Genomic DNA, 12,343 nt, shown 5'->3' on the forward strand with positions numbered 1-12,343 from the left:
TACGCCGTATATAAGACCATAGTTGGACCTACAGTGGGTCAAAATCGGAAAAAATATTTTTGAATCCGAATTTTTTTTTTCACCAAAAAAAAAAAATTAAAAAACCAAAATTTTTTTTTAAATTTAAAAAAATAAAAATTTTAATAAATTATAAAACAACAATTCAAAAAAAAAAACATTTTGGACTAAAAAAATTAATTTTGTTTACCTAAAAGTATTTAAAATATGTATTTTGAAGTTTAATTTTGTGAAGGGTATATAAGATTCGCCTCAGCCGAATATAGCTCTCTTACTTGTTGAAAGGTAAAAACGTAACAATGGTTTTATAAAAAAAAAATTTATAAAACCAAAATTTTTCAAATTTAAAAAAAATAAAACTAAAATTTTTAAATAAAATTTCCAAAAAATAAAAAAAAAAACAATTTTGGATAAAAAAATAAATTTTGTTTACCTAAAAATATTTAAAATTTGTATTTTGAAGTATAATTTTGTGAAGGGTATATGAGATTCTGCCGAATATAGCTCTCTTACTTGTTAAAAGGTAAAAAAGTAACAATTCGATCTAGAGAGCGAATTCTGATCTCCGAAACACACGTAAATGTGTCTGAATTTCGCAGATGCAGCACTGAATTTCCTCATTCGATGCTCGGGTGGTTCTGGGCTTTTTAGTATAGACTTTTGGCTGCAAATTAACACATCAAAATAAATCGAATGGTGTTAAATTGCAATTTTGATCACCGAAACGTGAGAGTACAAAACCATGAAATGTCTCATACAGTGAATTGTTTTATCGTTGTACCCTCTTCCTGAACCCTCATGTCGTCTAAATGTCAGTTTAAATCAATTTAGAAGAATATAATCCCCTTTCATGACGTGCTTCAATCTACACAGATGGATAAAAAAAATACGGTTGGGGTAAATGATGCTAGGAGCTACGCAAAAAGAGGCCTCATAAATAAGATTACAAAAAAACTCAAATTTCGTTCTTCAAAATAGGTGATATTCATACATTGCAGGAAACTTGAGTGAATTGTTTTACGCGTTATCGCCCGTGACATGTAAAAACAGTATAGACACATTACTTAACTTGTGTAAAATGCTGAAAATTTTTAAAAGAGATTTAAGCATAGAGAGCAATATAAAAGTTTTCAATTATTTTAGATCAACGACAGGAGTCATTGAATCATAATTATAACTTATTTGTCCTTTATATACCAAGTTTTGTTACCATTAAACTAGAGGTTTAGAATTTATACACTTTTTAATTGTATATTCAAAACGAACCCACAGTACGTATGATTAATATTAATTAAGCTGCATAATTAAATAATTGCCTATAACTTTTTTAAAAATTTATAGATTTTTCTCAAATAAACGTTATTATAAAGAAAACATATTCAGTTTTGAACAAATAAAATTAAAAAACCATTTTGCGATATTGTTAAACCAATAAAATGTTATAAGTTTCCAAAAAAAATTATTCAGCTGTTGCCTTATAAAAAAATCTAATGAAATTTTTCGCACATTTACTCATAGCTAAATCAGCAGCATTTATTTAGTAGTGAAATGTGAAATTAAATGAAAATTTCTTCTAAACGTTTTCCAAATTTTCCCTAAATAATGGCTTAATTTATTAACAGTACACGACTGGGAATTGTCTCATACAGTAATTGAAACGTTTCAAGTGCTACAAGTTGTGTGGCACTATCATATTAAAACCGCAAGTCGTTCATACAGCAATTTCATGCATAAATAACTCCCCTACGTGGTCTTTATATCGGGCATCAGTAACAGTTACTTGTTGCCTAGCCTAATTTTCAAAGAACAAAGAAATATGGCTTAATGATGCCTTAAGCCCAGAATCTCTACCAAACTGTGATTCGTTGTGAATGCATTCGTTTTTCTCTAAACCTCAAATGCAGCAAACCCATCAAGATGATAATCAGATTCATCCCTAATTTAGTTTGAACTGAGGCCTCCAAACAGTGATTATTTTTGAAATATTCAAAAATTTAAAAAGTTCAAAAATTAAACAATATTGTTCTCTCGTAATGTTCCATTTTTACTAACTTTAAACTATCAGCTGTCAAACGGTTTAGTTTATTTGGTTGCAATTTCAAATCTTGCCTGAATTTTGAGAAACCTTTTAGATAGGGTAGTTGATAAAATGATATTTATATATCATTTGAGACTAACTTTCCGAAAACTTCAGATATCAAAATCTGAAACGATGATGAATAAATCCTATTTTCTCCTATTCCTTCATAGTACATTAAGGTGAAGGATATGAAAAATTCGGTACATATGACTACCATATTTGTCCTTTATCCCTTTAAACCTCTTGTCTTCTCCCTTAGAAATACAATTTAAACCCACACAAAACTTAATTTATGTGATCAAATGATTAATTTAATAAATCATCTTATCAATTGGAATTTATTAAAGTTTTATTTTATTATATTTTATGATTAAGCCAATAACCAGACATAATATTTATTCATGTATGTTACCAAGCATAAAGATGATTTAGTGGCCCAAAAAGACACATGGCACACAAAAAAAAAAAATAAAGAAGAAATTAAATAAAATATACTGCCTAAAACTTGACCTTAGACGCTAACCACGCAATACAAAGTTTCTCTTAAGTCTCATGGTCAAATTTATTATTTTTCAAAAAAAAGAAAAGAATAAAATTCCTAGAATTTGTATTTTGTGACACTTCAAACATAACAAAGCGCAAGCAAAACCATAGAAACTAAAGAAAAGTAAAGCCTTAAGGAATTGGCGTATTATTTTTTCTCTTTGTACATTTATTTCCAAGTTAGAGAACAAAAGATACAAAGTTTGTAAGATTTCACTGAAAATGTAATTTTCTATTGTTTCGTTTTGCAGATTTTGTTAGAGAATTTTCTTGTTCATGGTTTATTTTTTGTGTGCTGAAATTTTGTTTAGAATTTAAAGGTATTTTAAAATAAAGCTTTTATATTTTGTAGTGTTTCTAAGAACAAATTTGTTATGCTAGTTAATAATATTTAAATGCCAACAAAGTTAGCAATATGTTAACAAAAAAGTTTTAGAAACATTCTGGGAAATTCACACTATACAAGGATGTTTTACTTAGTTTTGTTTTCAGTTATTTTCCCAGAAAAAGAACAATATATTTACATAATCGTGTTAATATTTATTTAAAAAATCACTTGAAATTATTTAATTATGTATTTTCTATAAATAACTATTACAACACATACAATAAAAGGCAGTATTGCGTATCCTTGTTAAAAAATTCCTTGAAATTTTTCGTTTTCGGCCTACAAATCTTTTTCTCAATTTCGTCGAATATATTTAGTTATGTACATTATTATGTGTATATTTATTTTTAGTATTTATCACTTAGTATTAATAAAATAAAATGTTTAGCTTAATATTCAATCAATTTCAAATGTTATATCACCCCCCAACAACACCACCATCAACAACAAAAGAAATCATTTTTTATATTATACAATATTTGATTATTTATTATTGTTTATTATTCTTCTATACTAAACACATCAAGGAAATGTTAGTTTTTCCTAGGAAAAGGAAAAAGAAAACCTAAATTTAACTAGAAAAGTAACTATGAAAAAGAACCTATTGACATACATATCCTTGAACAAATATCGTTATTGAATGTACAAACAAATTCACAGTAACTCACAACAACAATAGTTAAGAGTTTTGTGTAGAAAATGTGTAAATTCTACCACTGGAAGTTCAAAGAACTTATTGTGAGTTATTGTAAGTAGCTAAATAATTTTTTTTTATTTATTTTATTTAATTGAAATGTTTAGTTGAGTAATTTTTTAATTTATTTTATACTAGTTGAACTCCCCGGCTTCGCCCGGTGTCATTTACTAATGTTAGTTCTTCAAGTTTCTCCAAATGCAAATAAAATATATAAATTTGTACTGCATACTTTAGGTAGCTTTTTTATTACAGTTGACTGGACCCCAAAAAAAAAATGTCCGAATTTTTTCTTTAGTAACCATCTCCTGAAAATTTCGAATCGAATACAAAAAAAATCCGCCAAATCGTTCTAGGCGTTCTCACGTGATGCCATTGCATACATGGACCATTTAATTTGTATATATATATACTAGTTGACCGCCCCGGCTTCGCCCGGTAACTTTTACTAATGTTAGTTCTTCAAGTTTCTCCAACCCGCATACACCTGCCTGTTCTTATTTATTTGCAAATAAAATATATAAATTTGTACTGCATACTTTAGGGAGCATTTTTTATTACATTTGACAGCACCACAAAAAAAATGTCCGAGTTTTACCCGGAATTTTTCTTTACTAACTCCTGAAAATTTCGAATCGAATAAAAAATCAGCCAAATCGCTCCAGCCGTTCCCACGTGATGCCATTACATACATGGACCATTTCATTTTTATATATATAATATATGTAGATTTAAGTAAGAAACTGTTCATACCTTAAATAGTTTTAAAGTAAGATTTTTAATAGAATGTCCCAAAATTCACGCCAGATTTGAATTATTTTGACAGCTGACAGTATAGAGTTAGTAAACTGAGACTATAGGGTTAGTAAGGAGAGATGAATACGTTTTCGTTATGGGAAGGAATTTCGAAAGTAATGAAATTTTGGCTAACACAGTTCAAGCAAATTCATCCTAAGTAATGAACCACCTCAATTAATCATCAAAATTGCCGTTTTTGGGGTTCTGACATACTGCCTATAAAAAATATCACCATAGTGGGGAGGGTATTATGCGCTTGTGCTGATATTTGTAACGCTCAAAAATAGTAAAATGATAAAAAATAGTCGAACACCCACCTTTAAGTATTCCGATGTAAACTTGTGCTCAAAGTGCAGGTTGCAATTTTTTTTCCTGCACTGCTTACTTGATTTCATTGGGTTGGTAAATTCAGCAAAGTCGCGAAAGCCATTTCCAAATAATTAATATTCGTGGGAAAAAATTAATAAATAACAAATGTAAATACTTGATGAAAATACATAAATATCTATCAAACAATATTGCAGTAAGAAAGACTTATACAAGATTTATTTGCAGAGGCATGAAAGTCCATTCGAATTGTAAACTAATTTCCAAATTATTTCCAAGGCATTTAATATGCCTATATTAAGGCTATAACTTTTTCACATTTTTTGCAAATATCAAAATGGTCCTAGCATAGTTGAATTAAAAGTTATTTAAACAAATTATCAGTGTTGCCAGTTTAGCCTTTTTGAGGCTAAATTTTGCCTTTTTATTTACTCTTTAGCCTCGAAATTTTGGTTTTAGCTTCGTGGCTTTTTTCTAGCCTTTTCTTAATTTCAAAATAGCCTTTTTTGAAATTAAAAAATGCTAAAAATTTCGAGACTAAAGAGTAAATAAAAAGGCTAAATTTATATTTGTGAACCATTTTCATATTAATTCATTACTGATTTTCATTTAGCTTTTCAACATACTCAAGAATTGTGCAGTATTAAAAGAACAAATAACAATTGCCAATATCAAGTGGTTCAAAATGAAATAGAGTATTTTATATCTGAAAGCTTAAATGTCTAGCAAATTCTCTTTCAAGACAAAATTGTTATTACACATTATATTCATCATTATATAATGGACAAGAGCCCCACAAACTCTTGAAGGCTTGTGATACTCGATGGCGATCAATAGCCGTTAAACGTCTTGTGGATCTATGCTTCGAGTTAAAACACATTTTGTTTTAATTTCGTCAAACCAGCAATTCTAAAAAGCCAAACTTTTAAGTAATTAATACACTGATTATAATTTGGCGTACCATCTTTTTTTAAAACCAGTATTGCACAAAGTACAAAAAGTAAATAAATCATTTGCTGTTTTCTGATTTAAAATTCAAGGAATTTGATCCATTATCGTCGCCAATTGAAAATTGTTTAATGTTTTTGACACATTTTTCATACTAGTTTGATGAATGAGAGATAAAATAAAGAACGTTTTAATTAGTGAAGATTATGACAAAAATAATACGACAAATTAAACTAATTGAGCAATTGCGACGTTGATAATAAAGTAGTAAAACCAAAAGATATATATTATGTCATATTTATAGTGAAAAATTAAAGTACTAATAAAATTACGAAGCTTAAGGGTCAGGGGCAGAATATATTAAACTACAAATGGACAAATATAAAACCAACAATGTCCATTTTCTGACATGGTTAATCTAGTATTTAACTTTTTAGTACTTCCTTTAAGTAAAGCAGATGAATTTTATGAACATATTTTCTAATTTTTTATTTAAAAATAAATATAAACCAAAATTCTTAATTTATAATATTTTAGCTTTTTTTGGCTTTTTTTCTAAAGCGGTTTAGCTTTTTCTGGCCTTTTTTGAAGCCAATACAGCTTCTTTTTTCGCCAGCTCCTGGCAACACTGCAAATGATACTACTTTTTCGTGGTTGTTAAAAAAGTTGACTCACAAAACGCGGTAAAGTTTGGAGATATTTTTTTTATTTATTTTTAGTTATCTAAAAAACAAAAATGGTTTTTTTTATCAAAATATCAACCAGGCTCGTATCTATAAAAAAAATAAAAAAAGTAATACAAATTTGAGAAAATTTTGACCTTAAAAAATCGTTTTTCTGGGTTTGGTTTTTATTCTAAAATTACCCGAAAAAAATGTTATCGTAAATAACACAACATTTGCCCTAGCCTACATACAATGGACTGATATAAGACCTGTTGAAAAATGCATTATATCTGGAATAGCAATATCTTTGAAAGGGAAAGCCTAAGGTAAGCGATTTATAAAACGTGTAAATAGGACTCTAAGAGGGCCTTGCGTAGCGAAGCGTATTGGGAATGACTTAAATATGCAGTATCTATAATAGATGACGTATCTTTTGAATGCGATTCTTTTTTTAATAACTCGTAATTTTGAAGCGTACATATCTATTATTTATTTTTAGTTAGTTATTGAATATTGCGGTGTAAACAACAAAGTTTTTTTTTGATTCGAAAATGTCGAATTTTGTACCAACAAGGCGTCATATGCGGGAAGTTTTGCGTTACTTCCTTAATTTGAAATAAGTGCCGGTGAACACACCTTTTACTTACCAAAGCTTATAGTGAATGTGTTTTATCGACTTCAACATGGAAGAGATGGTTTTTTCGGTTCAGAAGTGGTGACTTTCAAACGGAAGACATATATCGCACTGACCAGCGATTGAGGACCAAGAATTGAAGGCTTGCAAAATCATTAGGAGCTACTTCAGCAGCAATTTCAATTCTTTTGCGAGCATCAGTATTCATCCATAAGCATACGAATTGAAGCTGAGATAATTTTAATGACGATTTTGCGTTTCCGAAATGATGCTTGAACGAAAATAGTTTTTGCACCAAATCATTTTGCGATGAAAAATTTATCTATTACGATAAGAAGTTCGACCAACCAGCCAGCCGAATCGACACCAAATACAAATATCCAAGGCGCTTAGGTAATACTCTGTATTTGGAGCGAGAAAAGGCTTATACCTATTTAGAGCTGCTTTGTTATGTCTATTAAGAGCAGCTGAACTTGTACTGAACGCAACGTGTTAAAACTATTTAGAAAGAAGTGGTTTGGAAGTTTTGTCTCACCATCCATATAGTCCAGACTTTGCGCCGTCTGGCTACTATTTGTTTCGATCGATGCAGTACGCTCTCTCTAGGGTACTATTCACTTTGGAACAGAGTATTCGATATTAGCTTGATTCGTTCTTGGTCTCAAAAGATGAGCAGTTCTTTTGGTTCGGAATCCATATGTTGCCAGAAAGATTGGAACAGATCATAGCTAACAAGGGCCAATACTTTGAATAAATTTATATTGTACAAATGTTTAAAAATTTAAGCTAAAAATTTTAAAAAAGCCGCTTTTTAAAGTCATACCCTCAATTGAAAATTTTATTTCTTTTTTTTGATTTCTGATTGAAAATTTTCAATTACAAATAGACGTCGATCACGAACAAATCAATCGTGTAGCTTTATTGTAAAAAATAATATAAAACAAAGTCTTCTTTCATAAGCATAAAAAACAAACAAAAACTTTTGATTGTCATTCCTGGTCCTAAGTTACAATTTTATTTAGTTTTTTTTTTCATTCTGCTCTCCATTTTATTGAATTCATCTTTAAATTGCAATGGTTTTTGAATTATATTATGATCTTTGAGACCTATACTTTCTAAATGGAAAATAAATTTCAATTTTCTTTAAACTCTTTAAAGCTAGTTTGGGCTACAATTATACTTTTCAAATATAATTATCTGAAACTATTTTCTAAAAATATATCGACATATATATGCGAAGATGTGAGACGTGTTTCTGACAATATAAATATGTATATTAACTACAAGTATAAATAAATTTGAAAATATTAAATTAAATTCAAACCAGCAAAAGTTATAATACTTTCACAAACATTTACTCACATACTCACTTAAACATTAAGTGCATATGACCCACATACATTTGTGAATCCCTAGAGAAACATATGCATGCCTTATACACCAAATTGATTAACTCCAATTTCTGATTTTTTAATTCTTAAAAACAAAGCAATAAAATTTTAATTCAGAACTAAGTGTAAACAAACTTAAGTTCAAAATTAGTTTAAAGATTAATTACTGAATAAATAATCACTTTATATTTAAGGTAGTTAATGCCTTTTGTCAATTAAGGCAGCCTTATAGTATTCACCGGAAATTGTTTGTGACCTTAAATATCAACTACAGCACTTTAGTTATAAAAGATTTACAAAGCGAAAGTTTTCTTGAATATGCAGCTCATATAAAGAAATTTTAATTAATTTTACAAATATTTTATAAATTTAATTTAATTAATGTTTAAAGGAATTATTCCTTTATAATTTATTTACTAGCCTTGTGATTTTTCTATTATAATTAGATGATTTTGTGAAAATCTCATTAACTGCCACTTATAAATTCATTTAGTGTTTAATCAAGTACTCGTACTAGTCGTTATCTATCTTGTACTTGTATTTTTCAATATAACTGATGAATATTTGAGTAGATATTGGGGGGCTTAAATAAGTTGTTGGTTGTCATGAGTATTTAAAGCTAACAAATGCACAAAATTAATTTAACTGTTATACGAAAGAATACATTTGTGTAGTTCATGAACAAACTAGTTCAATTGAACTATTCAATCATTGGAACTGAATGAACCAGTTCAAATATTTAATTCACATAGTGTAGATTTGATATTGTGCCGAAGAAATAAAAATAGAGAGAAGCCGTTATATTAAACGACAACTGACAGGTTTAGAATTGAGAAAAATTTTGAAACCACAAGAGATTTTTAGCTTTAGGATCATATCTGTTTTAATTATACCCTGCACCACCATAGTGGGGAGGGTGAGTCTAACACCCACCTTAAAGTATACCGATCGACTTAGAATCACTTTCTGAGTCGATTAAACGATGTCCGTCCGTCCGTCTGGTCGGCTAGCTGGCTGGCTGGCTGTCCATGTAAACCTTGTGCGCAGAGTACAGGTCGCAATTTTGAAGATATTTCGATCAAATTTGGTACATATTACTTTTTCTGAAACTGGCTGAAATCGGTCCATTATTTCACCTAGCCCCCATACAAAGTCCCCTCGAAATTGGACTTTATCGGTCATAAATGTTTAGTTTATCTATGTATCTCCACAAATTGCGCTCCAAATAAGTTTTATATATACAAAATGTCACCAAATTTTGTTACGATCGGTCCATAATTAGTCATAGCTCCCATATAGACCCGCTTCCGAAAATCACTTTAACGTGCATAAATCGCTTAAATGTTGGTATACACACAAAATTCAACATAGTAAACTTGCATATAGACACAAATCACATGACCTAATTTCATGGTGATCGGTCAATAATTGGTCATAGCCCCCATATAAGGCCCACTTCCGAAAATCACTCAAAACACAAATTATTGAAATTTTAAAAGAAAAATGTTTTTACTCTTTTACTTAGTGTAGGGTATTATATGGTCGGGCTTGATCGACCATACTTTCTTACTTGTTTTTAGTTTGAAAAAAGAAAATTTTATATTTTTATTATCTTTTATAAAGATACTTGTACTAAAAGAAATATAATGCTTCTAAAACACCCTCTACTGTTATAATTAAGTAGTACTTTAGTCCTTATTTTTATCTGCAAAATCTGTATTAAGCATCAATATATATTTTCCTCCACCTAATAGCCCAATAACGAAATATAAAATGCATGTGTATTATTAGCAAATTGACACTTGAAGTATTTACGACCATTGTCGGTTGGGTTTTAGTGGATGAATGGAAGGGGGATGGGGAGGATTGTAGGTCGTACGAATTTGATTGGTATTTTCCATTGCATCTCATTAATTGAATAGGAAATTAAATGTTCAAGTTTATGTTTGCTTTGCGATGATATCATCGAAATTGTTAAATTAAATTCAAAAGGAATTTAATGAGAATTGTTTGTTTAATTAATCTATACAAAAAAATCTAAACTACAAAATTTGAAGTATATGTTAGGGCGTTTTTGTGGGACTGAAAGTGAAGCATAATTATGGCAAACGAATTAATTAATTATTTAAGTAATTGAATAGAAATTTTATTGCAAATGAGAATAGAAATATTTTTAAATATTCCTGAAAGAAATTAAAGTTATATTTAGTATATTTGCAATTAACTTTTACAGTCTTTAAGTAAGCTGAGTTTCACTTAAAATGTTCAAGCAAAAGGATTCATAATCCAAACTTAATTGTGTTCTTCAGTAGTATCCCTAGTAAGCTAAAAGTTCCATTTAAAGTTAATCTGATTTTTTCCAATTTTTTATATCCCAGAAAAATAATCATCATAGAGTGAAGGGTGTGTTAGATTCGTCATTGTCTGCTCTTATCACTCACATAAACACGTGGCCATATTCAACAGCCAATAAGAGAAAAACCATTCGAAATCAAAAGAATTCTGCCTTAATACAACCATCATCATAATCAAGATTTTTTTTACGTTCTTATTTCCTTGTTTTTTTTTTTGCCATATTTCTATGGTTTCATATTCAATGCAAATTGAATGCAATGGATGAATTGCAATTGAAACTACTGCCACGTACGAATGTTGCACAACACTCATACTAAAAATAGAAAAAGAAAAAAAAACAAAATTTAACAACATCTTTTGTATTCAGTTGTTGTAGTCTCAGCCTCTATATGCATATCATGGCAAACAAAAATATTCTTAAAATAGATGAAGGGTTTCTATACAAAAATGTTCTCCTCTCCACTTAAAGTTGGGTAATGTATCTTCTGTACATCTAGTTAAAACGTGTTTGAAGTTACAAAAAAAAATTAGTTTGCAATACATTGAAGAACATGAAAATTGGTTCTGTTTTGCAGAAAAATTTTAAAGATTTTATAGCTTTCGTTATGAGTTTGAATATTTTTAAGAGCAAAACTTAAAAAAAAAAAATTTGAAAAAAAATTCTATTTCCAGGTTTTGGAGCATAACTGTTCATTATGCAAAATTCGAAAGGAATAGTTTTCTCTCTTGTTTCTTTTTCTGGTAATCAAAAGAGCATTTTAGTGTATTGAAATTGCTATATTCCTCGAACTACATGCAAATTTAACTTACTGCAACAAAAAAAAATGGTATTCATCCTTTTTACAGATATATGTAGTGTACTTTTAGGCTTAAACAAAATTAAGTTTTTTTCTTGTTTAATTTAAACCCTGCATTGTTTACACTTTTTTTAACCACCAAATTTTTGTTCACTGTCTAATTTTTTTCTCCTCTTGTTTATCTTTCTTTCTAGCTGCGCTTCGTGCCATTCATCTTGTGACACTTGCAACGGTTCGGCGGAATCACAATGCATCACTTGTCGTTCCGGTCGTTATGCCCTCGATGGCAAATGTTTAAATAGATGTCCAGACGGTTACTATGCTGATAAAAAACGCCAAGAATGTGTAGCGTGTCCGACGGGCTGTGCCACATGTACCACCAATGGTTTTTGTCTAACATGCCTGCAAAATTGGACACGCAATAAAAAAGGAAAATGTATTATCACCGGCAGTGAAAATTGCGAAGAATGTGAGTATGAATATGAATGAGAAAGCAAATGGTGCGTTTTTCTATTTGGATGTTTTTTTTTGCATCTTTCGGTATCTTTGTTTTTCACAATTAGCCCAAGGGTATATTATGGGTGCATGTGTATTAGGGAGGATTGCAAAAAGTTGAGAAGTTCGTATTTTTCCCATTATGGTTTTCGTTTAGGTAATAGGAAAATTTAAGATGGTTTCCTTCATTTAGATGGTCTGAGTCTATAT

At 29.5% G+C, this 12,343-nt stretch overlaps 1 protein-coding gene across 2 annotated transcripts in view; it reads left to right on the top strand.

Annotated features, from left to right (window-relative positions):
* Fur2 (furin-like protease 2) overlaps positions 1-12,343 on the top strand; it is a 496,857-nt gene that overhangs the window by 463,840 nt on the left and 20,674 nt on the right. For both annotated transcript variants that reach the window (XM_065510151.1, XM_065510152.1), the window contains exon 12: positions 11,833-12,107. In XM_065510151.1, coding sequence (XP_065366223.1) covers positions 11,833-12,107 — 275 coding nt within the window. The remainder of the gene's footprint in view (positions 1-11,832; positions 12,108-12,343) is intronic.

This window comes from Calliphora vicina, chromosome 4, assembly GCF_958450345.1.
Source record: "Calliphora vicina chromosome 4, idCalVici1.1, whole genome shotgun sequence".
Lineage (NCBI taxonomy): Eukaryota > Metazoa > Arthropoda > Insecta > Diptera > Calliphoridae > Calliphora > Calliphora vicina.